This window comes from Nannospalax galili, unplaced genomic scaffold, assembly GCF_000622305.1.
Source record: "Nannospalax galili isolate Female #2095 unplaced genomic scaffold, S.galili_v1.0 scaffold87, whole genome shotgun sequence".
Lineage (NCBI taxonomy): Eukaryota > Metazoa > Chordata > Mammalia > Rodentia > Spalacidae > Nannospalax > Nannospalax galili.
Genome location: NW_008360320.1, coordinates 47,041 through 66,834, shown reverse-complemented (window position 1 = coordinate 66,834; position 19,794 = coordinate 47,041). Strand labels below are relative to the sequence as shown.

The window sequence follows — 19,794 nt, the reverse complement described above, 5'->3', positions numbered from 1 at the left end:
GGAAGTTTATAGCTCTAAGTGCCTACATCAAAAAATCAGAAAGAACACAAATAAATGACTTAACATTGCAACTCAAGACACTTGAAAAGCAACAACAAATGAAACCCAAACCCAGCAGACAAGAAGAAATAACAAAAATCAGGGCAGAAATTAATGAAATCGAAACAAAGAAAACAATAAAATAAAAAAAATTAATGACTTCTTATATTCAAGATGGGATATAACACAGCTTCCCTGGGTAACACAGAAAAGTAGATTAAAGGTGGGTCTCAACGTCTTCTGAATTCCAATAAAAAGGGCTACAGGGAAACCCTGACTCAAAAAGACCAAAAAAAAAAAATTTATTCTTTTTATTTTATGTGTATGAGTGTTTACATGTGTGCAACGCACATAGAGGCCAGAAGAGGCCATTGAATATTCTGGGACAGATGGCTGTTAGTCATCATGTGGGTGCTGGGAACCAAACCTGGGTCTTCTACAAGAGCTGTTTATTTTTATAGCCCTGGCTAGCCTGGAACTTGTTTATGTAGACCAGGATAGCCTCAAACTCACAGAGATCCACCTGCCTCTGCCTCCCCAGTGCTGGGATTAAAGGCATGCACTACTATGCCTGGTTAGAATTTTTCTACCTTTATTCCTTGCTGTGAGTAGCCTTTTATAATTAAATGCCTTATCGTTGTCATTGTGATTTTAAGCTTTTTGGAAATAGAGATGGTAACTGGCCCTCTTTCTAACTTGCAATAATTGTTCAAAAACACACCCATTGATTGTTTGGCTACTTGAGAAGATTCTGTCAGCCAAGAGAGAAGGCAAAATATGCTGTTTTTTTTTTCCAGCTCATTGACTGGAACGATATTTTATATTTCACAAGGTCAGTCCAAGAGGTTGCACAAGCCAAGGTGCATATCTGTGCCATGCCTGGGCTGCTGTTGGCACTCAACTTCTCACCACTCACCTCACTCTGGAGCTTGTATGCATGAAGAGCCCGGTCCAGGTCCACGGTTTTTGTAGTTGGAGCCACTTTGCCTCTGATGCTGTGCACATAGTCGTAGTGGTAGACAGCCTAGGTATAGAGAGAGGCGGGACAAGTAGATTCAGACTGTGGTAGCATTGTTAGAATGAACCTAGGCAAATGAAAATCCACATCTATCTTAAAATGCAGTAAGCAGGCAGTCTGCTTGCTTTGCCAGTGCTATGAAATGTCCCCCACAGACTCATGTGTTAGACACTTGGACCATAGCTGGTGGCAGTTTTGGAAGCTGGAGGAAGTTGGTCATTGTGGGCAGATCATTTGCAGTATCATGTCCAGGAACCATCTCCCTCTCTCTCCTCTACTCTCTCTCTTCTTCCTGCCCGCCATCAGGTAGAGAGCTCTCCTTCATCACATGTTCCAACCACCATGGTATCTGTCTAAGCACATGGAGCCAAGTAACAATGGTTTGAACTCTCTAAAACCATGAGACAAATTAAATAGTTCCTCCCCTAAGTTACTTTCTGTGCGGTATTTGTCACAGTGAGAGAAAAATAACAAATACACCTAGAGACCTTTGTTGTGACTATGTCTTGTTCAGCAGAATCAGAGCCAGTCTGCAGATCCCTCTGAAAAGTGGAAGGCACAGCTCAGGTGTAAGGGGAGGAAGCGCGAGCCTCTCACCTCCAGAAATTCCAAAATAACGGGTATTAGCTGTCTACTTCACTGGTGGGATCTACTATTCACTTACTAACCTGTAACTTTAATTGAAAAAGAGCAGTTTTGTGGCTCTTTGCCCACTCGGAGTCAGGCATTACAGGGACTCCATACATATACTTTCCCATTTTGCATATAGGATGCTGAGGCTCAAAGCAATTAGTTGTCCCTAACTATTAGGTTAGAGAGTGAGACGTAAATGTTCATGACACAAGGTGTAGTACAAAAACTAACTTTGGATGTTCAAAAACACAAAGCATTTCACAGACTCAGCTCATTTACAACCTCACCTCTGCAAACTACTGACACTTTCAGTGTTAGGTAAAAGGGCAGCTTCTTAAGCACTGTCTAAGGTGCCAAGTCTACTCCCCAGTTAAGAAAGGCTGGCACTGCCCACTCTTTGGCTGAGTAGTGCCCCATCTTCCCTGTTATCTAGTCACTTCCCCATGGTGGTGGTGGGGCTTACATCACTGAGCTGCTTCCCACTTTTGACAGCCTGAACATAGACTGGTGTGTCTGTCACCAACTTGTAGTCATTCCTCGTCTTCTGTACATGAGCTTTGTACTTGATCTGCCAAAGAAAAGCAAGCACACTTATGTTGGAACATTTGCATTAGAAACTGGAAAATTTCACAGAGGACTTAAGAGTAACATCCATCCGTACTTGTGGAACAGAAAAGGATGGATTTGAATTTTATAGCAATCAGCATAACCAATGCATACAGTCACAGGAAGCTTCTACAATCATCCAAGGCCTTCTGGGAAAGCTCTCTTGCTGAAATCCTCATTGTCATTTTCATTTGTCTGACGAAGTTCCCTGATCTTTACAAAAAAATCTTGTCTGTTGTCCTAGCAGATGAATTTTTCACAAAATGAAAATAATATGATCATTAATATATTCAAATTAGTCCAAAAGATAGAAGATCCAGGAGTCACTTCTTCAATGGAGAAGCCTGGCACAGCTGCACTGCATTGTTTAAGAGAAATGCTAAACACATTGCTGAGAAAGTTTGCTGTTCTTAGCATCTTTCTCCAGCTCAGCCATCCTCAACAAGACTTCACTCACAGCTGGTCCATGACAATGTTCTTACTTTACATATGCTTTCATTGATCTAAACAATGTAGAAGTGTACATATAACAATAAACCAAACAAGGAAACTCACATCATTGCGAAGATCATAAGCATGTTTTGCATGGAGAATTTCAGGAGTGTCCCAGACGTAGCAACCAATGCCCTTCAGCCAGGTGAGGTCATCCTTATATACAATCTAGGGAGTTCCAACAGAGGTGGGGGGCGCATCAAAAAAACTGACTACAACTTGAACACTAAAAACCAGGTATACCCCAGACCCAGCTGGGGAATAAAAAGCAAAAGGCATCAGGCAGTGGGGTTGAGGGGCCATGGAGGCATCTGCTCAAAGAGCCCTGTTTCCAGGGATAGCTCCTAAAGCCTCTCAGACCCACAGATAACAGGAAAGCAAGAGGGGAAAAGGCCTCGGTAGATATACAGGTGAGCCTGCTTCTCTTCAGGGTGGGAGAATGGAGTTGGTGGGGTAAATGGGGGACCCTCTTAAGCAATGGGCTTACGTCACTGATCTGGTCTGTAACTTTCCTGACGTGACTGTTGACTTGCAAGTCAGGGTGGCAAATCCACTCATGGAGGTGCAGGCGGTAGTCGACCTCACTGACTTTCTTCTGAGAATCCTTGGCAGTCACCATCTCCACCATGTCAGGCACAATGTGGATTTTCATTTTGTTCTTTTCATACACAGATCTGTACAGGCGCTGTGAAGTTAAAATGACATCCCAGTTACACAGGAAAACTGTGTCAAGTCATGGGAATATATAACTTCCTCCTAGTTTATAGCAAGGAAGTGGGCCAGGGCAGGTGCTGGAATTTTCTGGCATTTGTATAGATAAATACCAGGATTTTAAGAAATGTGAATATGTATGTGTCTGTATGAATATCTGCATGTGTGGGTGTCCTCAGAGACCAGAAAAGGGTGTCAGATCCTCTGGAGCTGGAGTTATAGGTGGTTGTGAGTCACCTGACATGAGTGCTGGGAACTAAACTCAGGTCTTCTGCAAAAACAGCAAGTACTTCTAACCACTGAGCCATCTCTCCAGCCCTTAGGATAGCACTATGGTCTAAGAAAATATTTAGCTTCTTTATGTATGTTCAATCAGTGCCACATGCCTGGTATCATAGAAAATACTCCAACTGGTAATATGTGACTACTTTATTAGGCTTCTGTTTGCACTAAAGTCTTCAGAGTTACTTACATCAATGTTAAGCTTGCCCACTCGCAGGCACCGTGCTGTGTTTGGATCATCTTCAACACTTTTTGGTAAAGTATAAAGAGCTTTGAACTTTTCATATTCTTCTCGGTATTTGATCTATAGAGAAAAAGTAGAAAGACTAAAACATACAGAGAGTAAGGATTTATGTTGTTAAAAGAGCCTGAGAAAAAGGGAAGGACTGGGCCTCAAGATTCCCAGAGTGCCATTCCTCATCTGTACAAAGTCACTAGCGCCATCACCGGGCTGCATCTGAAAGTATTTTCACACTGAACAGTGCTATAAATTTTTAGTTATTATTTTGTAAGTGTCTGCACCAAATGCTGCTACTAAAAACAATTTATTTTCAGGGTTATGTAATTTTTATTTTTTAAATTGGTGAAAACATAATGCTAAAGATCAAACACAGGGCTCTGAACATGATAAGCGAATAGCCTATCACCAAATAACATCTCAAGTAAGATAAGTGATTGTTAAATAATCTCTTTTACAATGTAGCTTTACCTTTTTACTATCATGAGTAAAAGATTAAAACTGTACTTGGAATCTCTTTCTTTTTACTAAGTGAAAAGCTCTGTAATGAAAAGTTATAAAATCCTTCAATTTCGTTTTCCACAAGTACTTCAAAAAATGTAAAACAACCAACTTTTAGTACTAAATCTATGCTTCTATTAATCAATGCTGTATGATTATACAAGCTAGGACACAAGACAGAGACCAGAGCCAGCCTCTCAGTACAAAGCCATAGCCCACAACCTCTCTCAGAACCCAGAGACGCACCCTTAAAGGAAAAAGATAGATGGGAGCCTGTGTACTAGCAAAGCCTGTCATCAACTCAAGACCAAGCAGAATTCCCATCAGAATTTTCCAGAACAGAACACCCCAGCTTCTTGTATCTAATCTAGTCCTCAGCTACAAAGAACATAGCACTCATAAAACTATTTATTTATTTATTTAATTTACTTATTTTGGTCTTTTTGAGACAGGGTGTCTTTGTAGCACCACCTGTCCTGGAATTCACTATGTAGACCAGGCTGGCCTCGAACTCACAAAGATCTACCTACCTCTGCCTCCCAAGTGCTGGGATTAAAGGCATGTGCCACCATGCCTGGCCTAGAACTCTTTTATTTTCTTAAATTTAAAATCCTAAAGTTAGGATGCTTCTTTTAAAGTACTAATTTTTCTATGTCTCTCCCTGTTCCAAGAATAATTTGCCCAAAATCCGTCTCTACCACTGTTTTCACAACAGAAGAAAAAAAATCTTCACTGGGCTCTGTAAATCCTATTTACAAATCTCTTCCCAAGTGTGAAGTCTACTCTGACCTCATCTGTTTATTTGGAAATGGTGTAGTAACCAGCCATCACACTTCACTGGCTTAGTTTTATACCAATGCCCCCATAATTCTATTGAAATACCCTATTTTTTTGCTTTGTTTTGTTTACAGGCTGTTACTCTGTAGTCCACGCTGGACTAAAACTCATTATGTAGGTCAGGCTGGCCTTGAACTCATGGCAGTCCTCTTCCCTCAGTCTCTGAAGTATTGGGATTACAGTTGTGGACCACTGTGCCTGGTTGAAACTACCTATTTGGTATGGTGTTTTATGTCTTCTTTCTCTCTTCACTTCTGGCTAAAACAGACACTATCCATCTACGTTATCTGCAGACAGGTAGCCTAGAAGATCCCATCTGTGTCCTTGCTGGACTGTGTGACCCTTCAGAGACTGCAGGGCCCTGAGAGGAGGCAACAAGCACAGTCTCCAACAACCAGCTACTGGGAGTGCTTGCTGGTCACCCAGAGATGTTAGGATGCTTCTGGGCAGCATTTGATTAGCCTGAGGAATTCTTGGTGTGGGGAGCAGAGAGCAGAGGGTGAGGGAGGCTGTGAGGTTTGCGTTTGACTTACACGGCTGGCCAGATGCTTCTGGTTCTTGGCGTGTGTCAGAGACAAGGTGCTGGTCGGCAGGACATAGCTGGTGGCTTTCACCTTATCCCAGGCCTCCTTGTACAGGTTCTGGGGGGGGGGGGTTAAAATCTTGTGACTATGAGACATAGCATGCTGGTTTACTCTCAAGCAGTGTTTTCCTCTGTTTCTGTCCTCAGATGGTCCTTACCAACCTCCAGGACATCTCTTTGAATTGAAGTTTATTTAATTGTAAAATGAGAAATTTGTAGGTAAAGTAAGAATTAAAAGGTTCAGGGGAAAACTGGAAAAAACTTTAGGGAAGGGTGCCCCCTCTGTTTTTTCTTTTTGTTTCCGAAGAGGAGAGGGTGACTCATAAGTAAGAGGAAGGAACAACTCACACTGCTATACAGACTCTTCAGATTCTTGATTCTGTCGTGATCCACCGTTTCTACCACTGTGGTATACTTGTCCTTAATCCGATGATAATTTTCTTTGTATTTCACCTGCAGATGAGAAAGAACAACTTATTTACTTCTGCTGGTAGAAAATATCTAAAGACAAGAAATGTCTTGTCCCTACCAGAGAAGGTCAAGGTCATTGTACCTCACTGGCATTAATGCCACTCTGAAGAGCAGTCACATAAACTGGCGTATCTGTGACCATGTTGTAGTTCTGTAGATTTTCTTTACCTGCTGCTGTGTACTGTATCTGTAAAGAAAAACAAAAGTCACCAAAAATGGTAAAATACAGGACCGTCATCGGTGGTAGCTGTTTGTGCCAACTTAGCCATTCCTTTACTTATTTCTGTGTTTTTGCTTTAATTCCAGCAGGCTGTTGGCCCTCTGTAGACCTGCAGACTGTGTGGCAGTCAAACAAGCAGCTTTCCTTGGCCAACAGAAAGGTCTGTATCCTTCATTTTGTTCCCTGCTCCATGCTATCCTCCACCTCACAGTGCCAGCAGTTCATCAGACCTGCCCAATCACAGCTTAAACCACATGCTGGGAAATGCCCCAGATACTGATTTTTCCCTTCAAAACATATGTACTTGTTGTCAGAGTACACTTTACATCCTACACTCTGCAAATTAACTTGGTTAAGGTGGAGACGCTTATGAATAACTCATCATGTGACAACCCCCACCTCTGTAACTTCCTGTTGTTATAAATGTGCATGGCCTTCAGGCATAAGATAGAATCATTCCAGAGAAGGCCACCAGGAGAGGTTTGATTGTGGCCAACTTGGTTCCCTTAGATCATGTGTCCTTATAGCAGTCTCTCAAGCAGAATGCAGAGATAGTTTGGCTAGCAGCCGACTGATACCACCATGGGTTCTGATGACTCCTGAAGAATTGGTTCTTCTAGGGAGACTGGCTCACCTGACTTTGGAGGTCATATGATCTCTTGGCATGGAGGATCTGGGGTGTATCCCAAACATAGCAGCCAATGCCTTTCAGCCAATTCAAGTCATCTTTATATACATTCTGCAAGAAAGAAGAACTATGAAAGGTGGCAGATATTTAGAATTCACAACTGAGCATTCTGAGATTTCTTACTGTTCCTCAGCCTTCAACCAGCTGAAAGGTATTTACTTCCTGGTCAAAAGAAGCCTAAGAAGGGAGCAATGCCTAAGTCTTAGTCTAGTGCTAAACAGATTAAACATTCAACATAGGTGTCCTATGGCTCAAAGGGGATCCTTACATCGAAAAGTGGTTTTTCATGTCACTTAGTGTTGAAAGTTGCTACGCTTATGAACACAAGGACAGGTGCACCATTGCTAAGCAGGACTGGGTGGAGTCTATAACTAAGTCAAATTTCAGAAAGGGCATCATACATCACTTAAGATCTCCTGGGCATTTCGGGCACGGATAACACTGGGCTCTTCTGGAAGTGATGTCCACTGGTGGAAGTAGTGTCGGTATTCCAGGTCGCTGAGGATGTACTGGCATCTTTTAGCCAACACGTGGTTCATCATATCATTGGGGATATGCACATTTGCTTTTGTGTCCTCATAATCTCTTCTGTAGTTCAACTAAAGAATAATGTTTTTAAAGACAAAACTCAGAAAGGTTTAAAACTAAAGTTATTGAAATTCACTCTCTTTAGTCTTATTTCCAACATAGAGCAGTACCTATAGAAAAACATTTAAAATGGTATTTTAGTATTCTTCCTATCCTATCATGCAAAGTCAACAGTAAGATGGCTATCTTCTCCTTTTTCCAATCCAGAACCCTCATATGTTTGTAAAAGAAATGGAAAAAGGAGGGAAGATGCCCCCAGACATCAAGGGGACACGGGTGAGGGTAGGGAAATCTCAAGGATGAACCATTCCACCGCCCTCTGTCCCCCAGCTAATCTTGAATCATAGGGCAGGCTATACACGGGCAGGCACAAGGACATGCCAAAGCTGTACCCATCTGCACTGAAGCAAGCCTTGGCTTACCGCACTCCTCATCTGCTGGAAATCCAGACAGTGGACCACACCAGGGAACTCACTGATTTCTTTGCCAGCCAGGTAGTGACCCTTCTGTTTTTCATATGTTTCTTTGTATTTCAGCTGTGAAATGAGTTCAACATAGAGAATCAGTGGAGTCTTCTGCCAGCCTCTTGCTCCCCAGTAAAGAGTCCAAGCTTAGGAGAGGTAAAGGTCACACGAACCTCACTGTTTACCAGGTCTGCATGCTTGGCTCCAACTATGGGAATATAACGCTCATCCAAGGTGTAGCCATAGGCCTTGGTTCCCTCCCATGCTCCCTTGTACAGTATCTACAACAAAGAAACATGCATTAATAAAAGTTTGCATTCAGCTACTTTCAGATACCACTAAAACAATTGCTAAAATAAAGGCAGAACATTCATGCTCAAGGCAAGGCTTAAATCTTTATTGTAGTCATTACACTAACCTAGAAGTGGCTGGTCATTTGATTAAATCTACAAACTCCAAGGTATTTTATAATAGAGTTAACTACCTTACTTGTAAAAGTGATGAGAAAACTGCACACAAGGAAAGACTCACCAAAGACTGCTTCCCAATGCACCCCCACCACCGAAAAACACACCCCCTCACTTAAATCAGCTGAGTTAAATTTCAGAGTACAGTCTTCTGCATGTTGGCTTGAGCTGTGTATGCATGGTTGCTGAAGAAGGATGTGCTTTCCTCCTTTTTCTCTTTTGGCACTTACTCTGTCCTTTGTTCTGCGTTCCTAGAGCCATGATGGCACTTGCTACACTATTATTGGTCTAGTCACCTATGTCTGTTCTCACATGTATAAACTACTGAAGGATTTGTCTCTGAGCATCAGCTTTTGCCACTTCCTATAGTGCCTGGCCTGCCATAGGACCTCAAGAATCACTAGCTTATCCAGGGTGTAGCCCTGGGTCTTGGTTCCCTCCCATGCTCCCAGGTATGGTACTACAATGAATAATTCCTAGAAGTGATGTCCACTGGTGAAAGTAGTGTCATTATTCCAGAGATGAATAATATGCCATTGCTAAGTAACAAATAAATGCAGTGGAAACAATTGGTCATTCTGTAAGCTCAGCTGTTCCCAGAATCAGTCAAGAATATGAATACTGACAAGAGCTTAATTAGAAATGAGTTTGTGCTGGACAGCTTTAGTGTCAACTTGACACACCTGGGTTGAGGGAGCCTCAATTTGGGAATTGCCTCTATTGGACTGGCCTGTGGTCATGTCTGAGGGGCATCTTCTTGATGAGTAATGTGGGAGGGCCCAGCCTACTGTGGGTGGTGCCACCCCTGGGACGGTGGGCCTGGGTTGCATAAGAAAGCAGTCTGAGCAGGGGCCAGGGGAGCAAGCCAGTAAGCAGTGTTCCTCCATGGCCTGTGCTCCAGCTCCTGCATCCAGGTTCCTGCCCTGAGTTCCTACTTTGGGCTCCCTGATGAACTGTGACCTGGGAGATGTAAGCTGAATAAACCCTTTCCTCCCCAAGTTGGTATTGGTCAGAGTATTTTGTCACAGAAATGAAGAAACAAACTAGGACAGAGTTATTCTGTAAAATAGGACTCACGGTACTGTAGAGTTTTCCCATGTCTTTAGAGTGGGAGATATACGGTGTATCTGGAGAAAATATATACTTGCCCTTGGCTTTATTAAATGTCTCTTTATATTTCACCTAAGGAGAGAAAACAAAACCTTTTGATTACTATAAATATATATCTAAATTTTGTAAGCTATACCTAGAAACATAATAGTCTACATTTATAGATTAAAACTAATCAATTGGTTGACTTTCAGTCCATTTTAGCCAATAGAATCTTTGGGAGAATATAGGTATCTAAAAGTAGGTACAGTATACTATCTTCATAGATTGTCTTACAATTCATCCCTTTCCCAATTTCTAATAAGCAATTATCTAGAATTACAGTAATCCATTCACTTACCTCTTCAGACTAAGCATTTCATCACACACAAAGCAAACTTACATCACTTTGATTAACTGAGTTAATCTTGGCCAAGACAATCTCTGGGGGATCTACCACACTTGTAAAGTTGGGGTAGTTGTCAAGAGCGTCTTTCTTGTATTTTATCTGCAAATGAACAGAGACATTTAAGATAGTCCTTTTCCCACAGGGCATCTACTTCACATAGCAGGTAAGGTTAGTGAGGGTTAGGTTAAAATCAAACAGGTGCTGCATACCTGATTCACCATTTCCTGGTTCCTGGTAACCCTCACGTGGTCCACTGAGTCCAGGGGGATCCAGCCAATGCCTCGAAGCCATTCCAGGTCAGCTTTGTAGATATTCTGAGGAGCAAGGAGAGATGTGAAGGAGCTATAACAGGCACAGGGTAACCACAGAGCATTCCAAACAATTCTTTCAGAAGCTTTAGAAGGATTTCTCTGCAGCAGCTGCTGTCCCATTCATTCAGTCATGACTTGGCCTCAGCAATACTTCTTGAGCCTGAGAGTGTGCACAAGGCCCTGAACTCAGTGAGCTAAGGGATCAGTATGAGGTGAAGTGCTGCGAGAGCCAGACCACTCAAGTGCTATTGGCATTAAGGGGAAGCGACCGTAAGAAAAGATTTACCAAGAAGGCTGCAGTTTTAGATCGACTTTGCTACATTTAGTTATCTCAGCTAAATCAAGGAAAGTGCACGCATAAATGCTCATGAAGATTTAGGGAACAGGGAGACATCCCCTTCACTCTGGCCAAGCCTATCTCTGTCTCCATCACCACCTTCTCTCCAACTCCAGCTCTTGGATTCCCCAACCCTCTCCAGGTCAAATGAAAATGAGCTGCTGATTGGATTAAAGTGGGGCAACAACCATTTTGCTGCAGCAACCAAGGAGGCAGTCGCTGGCTTCCTGTCTCGACAATGATGAGAAGACCCAAGCTGGGCTAATCCTCACACCTGAGCAAGGACTCTGATGCATGCTCTGGTCCTCCTTACAGAAGCTGGAGTGGGAAGAGTGTTCACTTCAGGCTTCAGGGCCAGATGGCCTGTGTGTCATGTTCTGTGTTGGCTTTTCCTAAACTCTGCATGAGGGATGATGGGACTTCATGCACTTCATCTCTTTTCTTGACTCTTGTAAGTTACTCTTTAAATGTCTTGAGGAGTAAGATGCTTAGTGAAGCAGGAAAGGGGCTTTCCTTGGTCCTTGTCTAAATTATCATCCATTATTGCCGAAACCTTGACTTGGCCTCCAGCCCTCATTCCTTTCTGGGAATAAACTAAATGCTATAGTCCAAAGTGTCAAAGATAGGTGGTTGGAATACTACTTATCATTCTTAAGAGTGTATTGCACATTCTAGATAATAAGAAATGAAAATTACTTACATTGCTCTGAAGGTCATAGGCCTTCCTTGCCTGAATAACATCATTTTGGTCAGGATGACATGTCCATTGGTGCAGGTAATGGCGGTAATCAATATCACTGACAAGGTTCTGCCCCTCCTTGGCAGCCACAACTGACACCATGTCAGCAGGTATATTGATTTTGGCCTTTGATTTGTGATAGTTTTCCTTGTAGAGTCTGTCATTCTGAATCTGTCCTGCATGCTCAAACCAAACCAGCTTAGGATCGTCTCTCATGGTGGGAACACCAACATAGTGACCTTTCTGCTTAACATGTTCAGCTTTGTATTTCAGCTAGGGAGAGGGAGTAGAAGACAGAGACCATCAACTATGATAAGTACACATACAAAGTACACACACAAAGGGGGGTTGGTGCACACTAAGGGATGCCAGCAAATTCAGCTTCTAACTTTCTGTTGGACACCGCTACCCTGAGAAGAGATAACAAAAAACACTGAAATAAATCAGTATGATAGAATAGCTATTTTAGATTTGTTATTGTTATTGTTTGATATAGTGTCTCAAATAGCCCAGGTTGGCCTCAGACTCCATACATAGTGGAGGTTAACCTTGAATTCCTGATCCTCCAGCCTTCTCCTCCCAAGTGCTGATTTTATGTGCCATAACACTTGACTGAAATAGTTATTTTAAAATAGGAAAAAAACCATATGCTGTTCTTTAAGTTTTGGAATTATCTTTATTTGAAGGCCTTCATATTTTAGAGAGGGCAGAAGATAAAAGAGAAATAAAAAGCCCAACATCCATGTGAAAAGACCCAAAAGGGAGGATTACTTCAGCCTTCAGCAAGCTCAGTCAGGTCTACCAAGCTGAGATGGGGACTCCTTAAGGTGACATCTATGTCTTGTGTATAACTGGCATCCCTTTTCAGGCAAGGTCTGTCTTCTGCAAGGTACATTCATACTGGGATAAATTACCTCACTCTGAACATCACTGGAGTGATGGGCATGAACAAATGGCACAGCATCTGGTGGCAAAATGTAACCTGTGGCTTTTTGTTTCTCCCAGCCTTCCTTGTAGAGGTACTAAAAGACAGAGAGCCACAACAGGGGTCAAACGAGGAGTCAGAAGGGAAGACTACATCATGTGCACAAATCCCATTAGGGTTTTTCCATTTCAAGCAGTAGGCATCTTAGAAAAAATCCATACCTGGTCCAGGATCCGGGCTGCCTCTTGGGCAGTATGCAGCAGTGGGGTTTCTGTGAGGGTATACTTCGATTTGATGGCATTCCAGTCTTTCCGGTATTTAATCTAAAAGTGAAAGGCATTGTGGAAAATTACTTGATATCAAGAAACATTATGTTTTCAAGTAGTGCTGGCATCACTAATTTTTCCAGTTAGAGGGCTTGGGGGATAGCACAGCCGTTAAAGGCTAAGGCTAACAACCAAAACATAAAATATTAGCTTAGTGATTGCAAAAGGGCAGGAATGCTTTGAGCATGACACTGCTTGGTTACATGATTTCAGGACAACTGTCAACTTACATCATCGCGGATCTCACCACTTTGTTTTGCTGTCACATAATCAACTCTGTCATCCACAGGAGTAAAATTGAGAGTTTCTATTTTTGTGCGATATTTTTTCTATGAAAAAAAAAAAAGAAATCTGTTAGGCATAGTCTCTGGTCATGGTAAGCTGAGATATACCAAATTCAAGGTGTATCTTTGCTAGAGGTATAAAGTACCATATATGAATGATGTCTTCTTGGCAATTTGTCTTCTTAGCATTTTGTTTTTCAGACAACTGGGCTGACTTCTTATATCTCTGACAGATAGTTTTCAATACTGGGGTTTGAACCCAGGGCCTCATGCATGCTAGCTAGACAAGTGTCTTACCACTAAACATTTTCCTAATCTCCCCATAGATTGATGGTAGCTAGTTTGTTTATCTCCCAAAGTCTTATCATTATGGGTATCATAATATTCCATTTTCCAACTGGACGAACTTCTTCCAGCATACTGCTATTGGTGACAAAAGAATTTCTCCATTTGTACAGTTCCTGACATCAGCCAGTATGCTGGATGTTGTTAGGGATGTGGTCCCATATGATAGGAAAGGTGCATTTGGACAGCTATATGTCTGGCTTAAATTTCAGCAACAGAAAATTGTGTAAATTGTTGACCTAAGATGGACTGTATTTTGGGTCACATATTTTGTATATTGCTTAGGGGAGTGCTCAGAATGACTGGGAAAAGTCTTGGAATACCTCACTGAAGATATCTGCAGCATGTTTGGCATGATTGACAGAAACAGAATCATTTGGCATCCACCCAATTCCACGTAACCATTCCAAGTCAGCCTTGTAAACAGCCTGTGAAAATAAGACCAGAATTAATTTAGTAGCTCTAGTCCCCTGATCTTACTTAGCATATTTATTCCATTGGTCTGATAAAGAAACACAATTTAAATTCTAAAAAAGCCAAGAAAGCTATACTCAAGCATCCAGGCAGGTAACATAAGAAAATCAAATCAGGCTGAGTAGTAACACATAGAAGATACTCTTTCTGTTTAACCTGAGTTAATCTCAGTTCAGTCCTAGTTGCCAACAACCAGTGTATGTCTAGAGCTTCGTGTTCTGAATCTTTGAGAGAACTAGGAAATCTTGAAAGAAAAATTTACTGATTGGAAAATCTTGGCAGCATAGTTTAAAATTTCTCAACAACTGTGTCAACTGAAAAAAAATCATATCTGTGCCTAGATCCTGCTTATAGTATACCATTGTTTACCATCAACACAAACCTGGATTCATACTTAAATTCTATAGACAATATTTTTTCACAATAGTATCTTCTTTCTCTCCTCCCCTCCCTCCCTTCCTTCATCCTCTCTCTTCCTTTTTGAGACAAGATCTAACTGTGTAGCCCTTGCTGGCCTGGAAAATCTCTATATAGCCCAGAATGGCCTGGAACTTGCAGCTGTTCTCTTGCCTCTGCCTCTTGAGAGCTGGAATTACAGATGTGTACTACCACACACACGATTTCCCACTCTGCTGTCAAGATTTATCTTCTTTCACACTACATTTATTTCGTGAAGTCTAGATCTTTCCTGGCATGGGTGATTCTGATACCATATTATGAGGCCTAATCTCGAAATCGTGGTTGTGTAAAGACGTGTACTTGTGATAAAGGTATGTAATGCCACAAACTTTCTGGAAGTCAGTCACAGCAAAATGACCCAGTGCAACGCACTCACATCGCTCTGTAGTTCGTAGGCTTTCTTGGCTTGAATCACATCGTTCTGATCAGGCATGCATGTCCACTCATGTAGGTAATTTCGATAATCAATGTCGCTGACCAGAGTCTGGCACTTTTTAGAATGCAGGATAGACAGCATGTCCACAGGGCTTTGGAACTTGGTCTTCCATTTGGCCCACTGCAGCCGGTACTCTCTTTCATTCTGAAGCTTGCCAGCTATGAGGGCCCACCGGATCTTGTTATCATCCCTGGCTGTGAGGGTGCCCACGTAGTGTCCCTTCTGCTTCTCATGGTCAAGCTTGTATTTATACTGCAGATGAAAAGACAAAGCAGATGGGTCACAGCGTGCTTTTTGATGCACATTTGCTTAAAAACTAAGGAGGTGTAAAAGGGCCCACCCACCTCACTGGCAATCTCCCTGGAGGCCTTGGCAGCCTGGATGGGGATGGCGTCCAGCCGGACATCACAGCTCATTTTGATTTCATCCCATCCTTCACGGTAGAGTTTCTGAAGAGGAGAAAAAGCAAAACAGATTTAAAAAAAAAAAATCACCTCATTCACCACTCCACTGGGACATGAAACAGTGTCTGTATCAAAGACCTGGGAGTTTCTTCCTTAGTCATTTGAACACAGCCTCCACGTGGTTGTTCAAGGTCTATACTATGCACAATGTGAAGGGTTCAGTTTTTTCTTTTCTTGTGTGGATATATTTTTTTCATTTTGTTTTGTTTTTTGAAACAGGGTCTCCTATAGCCCCAGATGGTCTAGAATTCACTATGTAGACCAGGCAGGCCTCCATCCCACAGAGATTTGCCTACTTCTGCCTCACAAGTACTGGGATTATGGGATTAAAGGCATGTACCTCTGCGCCCAGCTTGCTTGGATATATTAATAGCACTGGGATAAATTCACATGTGAATGAGCTACTATCATATCTCTTAAGTTCAATTTTGTGTTATTTACAATTAGAAGCTTTCTACATTTGTGAGGATTTTCTTTCCAGTATATTGCTCTTCTCATATGACTGATAGCACATATATTGTTTAAGAATATGTGCCTTCTGCCAAAGGACGATTGGATGTAACAGCTATCTTTTTGTTGTCAAATAGAAGTTAAATAAAGTACCTTATCTACATACATTTTAATATATACATTTTGTATTGACCATGGTAGAAAAATACAGAAGCAATGATAATTTAAATGTATAATTAAAAAAATCATACCAATCACCATAAAGGCTTCCACAGAGCAGAAAGGGGTAAATTTCAACTACTGAGAGTTTCATAATTTTGGCCTATCTGAAAAGTGGGTTCTCAGATGAATTTTACATTTGTAAGCATGGTTAGGTGTTGTATGGATTTCCATTTAATTATGCTGTGTGTGTGTGTGTGTGTGTGTGTGTGTGTGTGTGTGTGTGTGTGTGCGCGCGAATTTTGGGTAAGTATATTTTTCTTTAACTTTGGGTGGGCCTCATTTAACAATTGACTTGTTATCTGTAAGAGGAAAAAGTGTCTTCCATATTCAAATATATGACTCTAGAGAATATGTAAGGGAAACACATCATTATACTGTTTAATCTTAATCTTATTTTCATTTTTTATATTTTCTTATATATTATCATACTACTTTTTCTTAATTCAAGAAATGTATATTTTTTCCACTGAACTGAAAGAAAAATCCATGTATGAGATCTAATTTCTTCACTTATTAATTTTGAGAACATGGCCAAATTTCTGAACTTTTCAGTCTCAACTTCCCTGTCTAATTAAAGACAAAAAACACAATATTTTACTCATATAGTTTGTTTGAGTCCCTTTAATGTGAACTTGCTTTGCTCTCCATAAAATAACATACAAGTACTCTTCAAAGCTGTGCTTTCCAAGTATTGGAAGCAGTTGTAAATAGCAGCTTTATGAAGATAAATAATAATAATAATACCATGTATAAAGGAAAGGTACATTGTGGTTTGCATTCCAAGAGGATGTTTGATTTTGTCTAAAATGCGAATCATTCTCTTTAGTCCTTCACTTTCAGCATGAATTTGGTTATGAGCCTGAGTCTTTAACAGCTATACCAGCTCTCCAGCCTTCTTTAAAAAACATTTTATTTAATATTTTAATTTTATGTGTATAAGTGTTTTGCCTGTGAGTATGTATGTTGTACAATTCCCAATGAGGCCAGAAGAAGGTATTGGATCCCCTGGAACTGGAGTACCAGATGGTTGTGAGCTGCCATGTAGTTGCTAGGAACCAAACCCAGGTCCTCTGGAAGAACAAGAAATGCTCTTAACCACTGAGCCATCGCTCCAGTCCCACTTTCAGCATAATTTTGAATACTGTGCTAATTTTGCTACCATGATATCACCAATAGGGTTCTAGTAGTTTCAGATTAAAATTTTATATAAACGTGAGCACATGAGATTTTCCAGAATGTTTGTGCCAAAAATGTCTATGAACTGAATGGAAAAGGACTCTTGGCTGTAATGAAGAACTGTTTATGGATTCAGCCACTTCCCCAAAGCATCCTCTACAGGACACTGATGCTGAACCTCTCACCCCTGAAGCATGCTTAAGTGTCCTAGAGTTTTACTGCCCTCATGAATACAGACTATTCACCCCCATGTAGCTCAGTGCAGTAGAATTGACAGAGAAGATTAACACATGGTGAAAATGTTTTGCTTGGTTGGCTCTCTCCCTCATACAGATTTATTATTTTTCTGAAAATAAATGCAAGGTTCCAAACTGGAAAGATTGCACCATGGCACTGATCTTCACAGACCATACTTATTCCATCCATGGGCAACCTCTGTGGCCCACAAAGATGGCGCCTGTCAGAAAATTTCTTGAAATATGCAGACAGCCATGTAACAGAATTTTGCCAACTAACTAGTAGGATTTTCACCTGTTGCCTCTCTTACATTTTCTGAGCTTGACATGACTTCTACAAGTAATACTTTTGCCTCTTTCCAATTTTTCTCTTATTTTCACTCATGTGTTATATCAACGAGTTCACTTGCTTAGTCAGTTAAATGCTAAATGTCAAATAGGGGCTGTTAGTGGACATTCCTGTTTCAATCCTGAGTTGAATAAGAGGCTTACTGAGGGAAACCATCCTTTGCTTTCTGATGGATTTTTTTAAGTCATGTCAAAAACATATTTATTTATTCTTCTTTCACTAAGATTTTATTTAAAATAAGAATGAGTTGAATTTGTCACATCTTTTAAAATATAATATAAGATACATACAATTTTCCTTCTATGTGTTACTATAACAATAGTTTCTGCCCTGGAGCCCCCTTGCCTCCGGCATTCCTGGGCCTCCCCCAGTTGCTTGCATGATATCATTTGGATGTGCAGCTGAATTTGATTTGTTAATGTTTTACTTAGATTTTCTCCATTATTATTGCTCCATAGTTTTCATTTGTGGAGTTATCTTTAACAATTTTGGAGAATGCACAAAGGGTGGAAGATCATCCCATACCTACTACCCCTCCAAGGCTCAGGGACTTTTCTAGAAGAGGTTGGCAGAAAGAAAGAGCAAACCAGAGGAAGAGTGGAGTGTTAACTGGAAGTGTCCTCTGACCACTATGCCAGCAAGCTACAGTCACACCTCCTTCCCAAGCTCATCAAGGAATCAATGGGGGAAATTAAAAAACAAACAAACAAACAAACAAAAAAACCCAATGGCATCCTTTCTTTTATTAGGGTCCTCAATAGTGTATTTCCTAAAATTTTGAAGGAATTCTCCCTATGAAATTATCAGGGGAAACTTGGCATTTCACAGGAGAAAGTGTTTAATAAATCTCTTAATTTGCTGCTATATGATTTTATGGAGTCAATTTTTTCAAATATTTATTTATTTTTATTTTATGCATATGACTGTTTTGCCTGCATGTATGTATGTGTACCACATGTGTGCCTAGGGTCCCTGAAGCCAGATGGTTGTGAGCTGCTATGTGGGTGCTTGGAACTGAACCCAGGTCTTCTGTAAGAGCAGCCAGTGCTCTTAATCTCTGAACTATCTCGCCAGCCCTATCTGGAGTAAAATTTGATAATTTATAATGTCCTAAGAAATTTCCCACAGACCTGAGTTTTTAATTAACTTGTATTTTTTTGGCAAAGAAGTGTGAATATTTTAAGCTTGTTTGCATCTGCCATTATGTCTCCTGTCCAGCTTGGGCAACTCTTCATTCTTCCTCCTCTCTGTCTTCCTCTCCCTTTTGTCCTTTGGCCACTGTCATTGGCTCACCAGTAACTGGCCTTGCCCCAGCCCAGGGCCCAGGAATCAGCTCTGCTCCTTGCTCTGGGCCAAAGGCTGTTGAATATGATCTGTGCTCCCTGCCTTCTCCCCTTGGCTATGAATACTCCCTGGTTATGTAAAAGTGCCAGCTGAGTTACTTCCCAAGCAAAACAGAGTCTCTTGTGGTACTTACATTGCTCACATTAAGAGCATTGGCTCTAGCGAGATTAATTTCAGGAGTGTCTGGCATTATGTGGATGGAAGTTTTATCTTTGTCCCAAACTTCTCTGTACTTCGGCTATGGAAAGAACCAGAAATAACAGAAATCACTTGACAATTTATAATTTTGCTAGTTTCAGTGCACAACTTGTAATTATTCTTTTGAATCTGATCCAAAATACTTTCATATTAAGGTAAAGGTTTTTAGAATTTTTACACATAAGTTACTCAAATTTTATAGGAAATTAATATTAACATTTAAGTTTTAAAAAGTGAAACAATGCTGTCAGTGCTGCTTATCTAACTTTTGTTATCATCAGTATTACTTTTCCTAAAAACATTACCAGGTTAATTATTTGACTTTTTTTTTTTTTTTTTTTTTTTTGGTCTTTTTGAGACAGGGTCTCCCTGTAGCTCCAGCT

The 19,794-nt window shown here is 40.9% G+C and overlaps 1 protein-coding gene across 1 annotated transcript in view; it reads right to left on the bottom strand.

Annotated features, from left to right (window-relative positions):
- Neb (nebulin) overlaps positions 1-19,794 on the bottom strand; it is a gene marked incomplete at its 5' end in the record, with an annotated part of 124,214 nt that overhangs the window by 61,093 nt on the left and 43,327 nt on the right. The window contains 23 exon segments of the mRNA XM_008825145.2: positions 956-1,063; positions 2,154-2,258; positions 2,852-2,956; positions 3,276-3,473; positions 3,972-4,085; positions 5,891-5,998; positions 6,289-6,393; positions 6,494-6,598; positions 7,266-7,370; positions 7,721-7,918; positions 8,330-8,443; positions 8,545-8,652; positions 9,916-10,020; positions 10,331-10,435; positions 10,546-10,650; positions 11,685-11,996; positions 12,638-12,745; positions 12,870-12,971; positions 13,205-13,303; positions 13,927-14,031; positions 14,913-15,224; positions 15,317-15,421; positions 19,347-19,451. Of these exon segments, the coding sequence (XP_008823367.1) occupies positions 956-1,063; positions 2,154-2,258; positions 2,852-2,956; positions 3,276-3,473; positions 3,972-4,085; positions 5,891-5,998; positions 6,289-6,393; positions 6,494-6,598; positions 7,266-7,370; positions 7,721-7,918; positions 8,330-8,443; positions 8,545-8,652; positions 9,916-10,020; positions 10,331-10,435; positions 10,546-10,650; positions 11,685-11,996; positions 12,638-12,745; positions 12,870-12,971; positions 13,205-13,303; positions 13,927-14,031; positions 14,913-15,224; positions 15,317-15,421; positions 19,347-19,451 (3,036 nt within the window).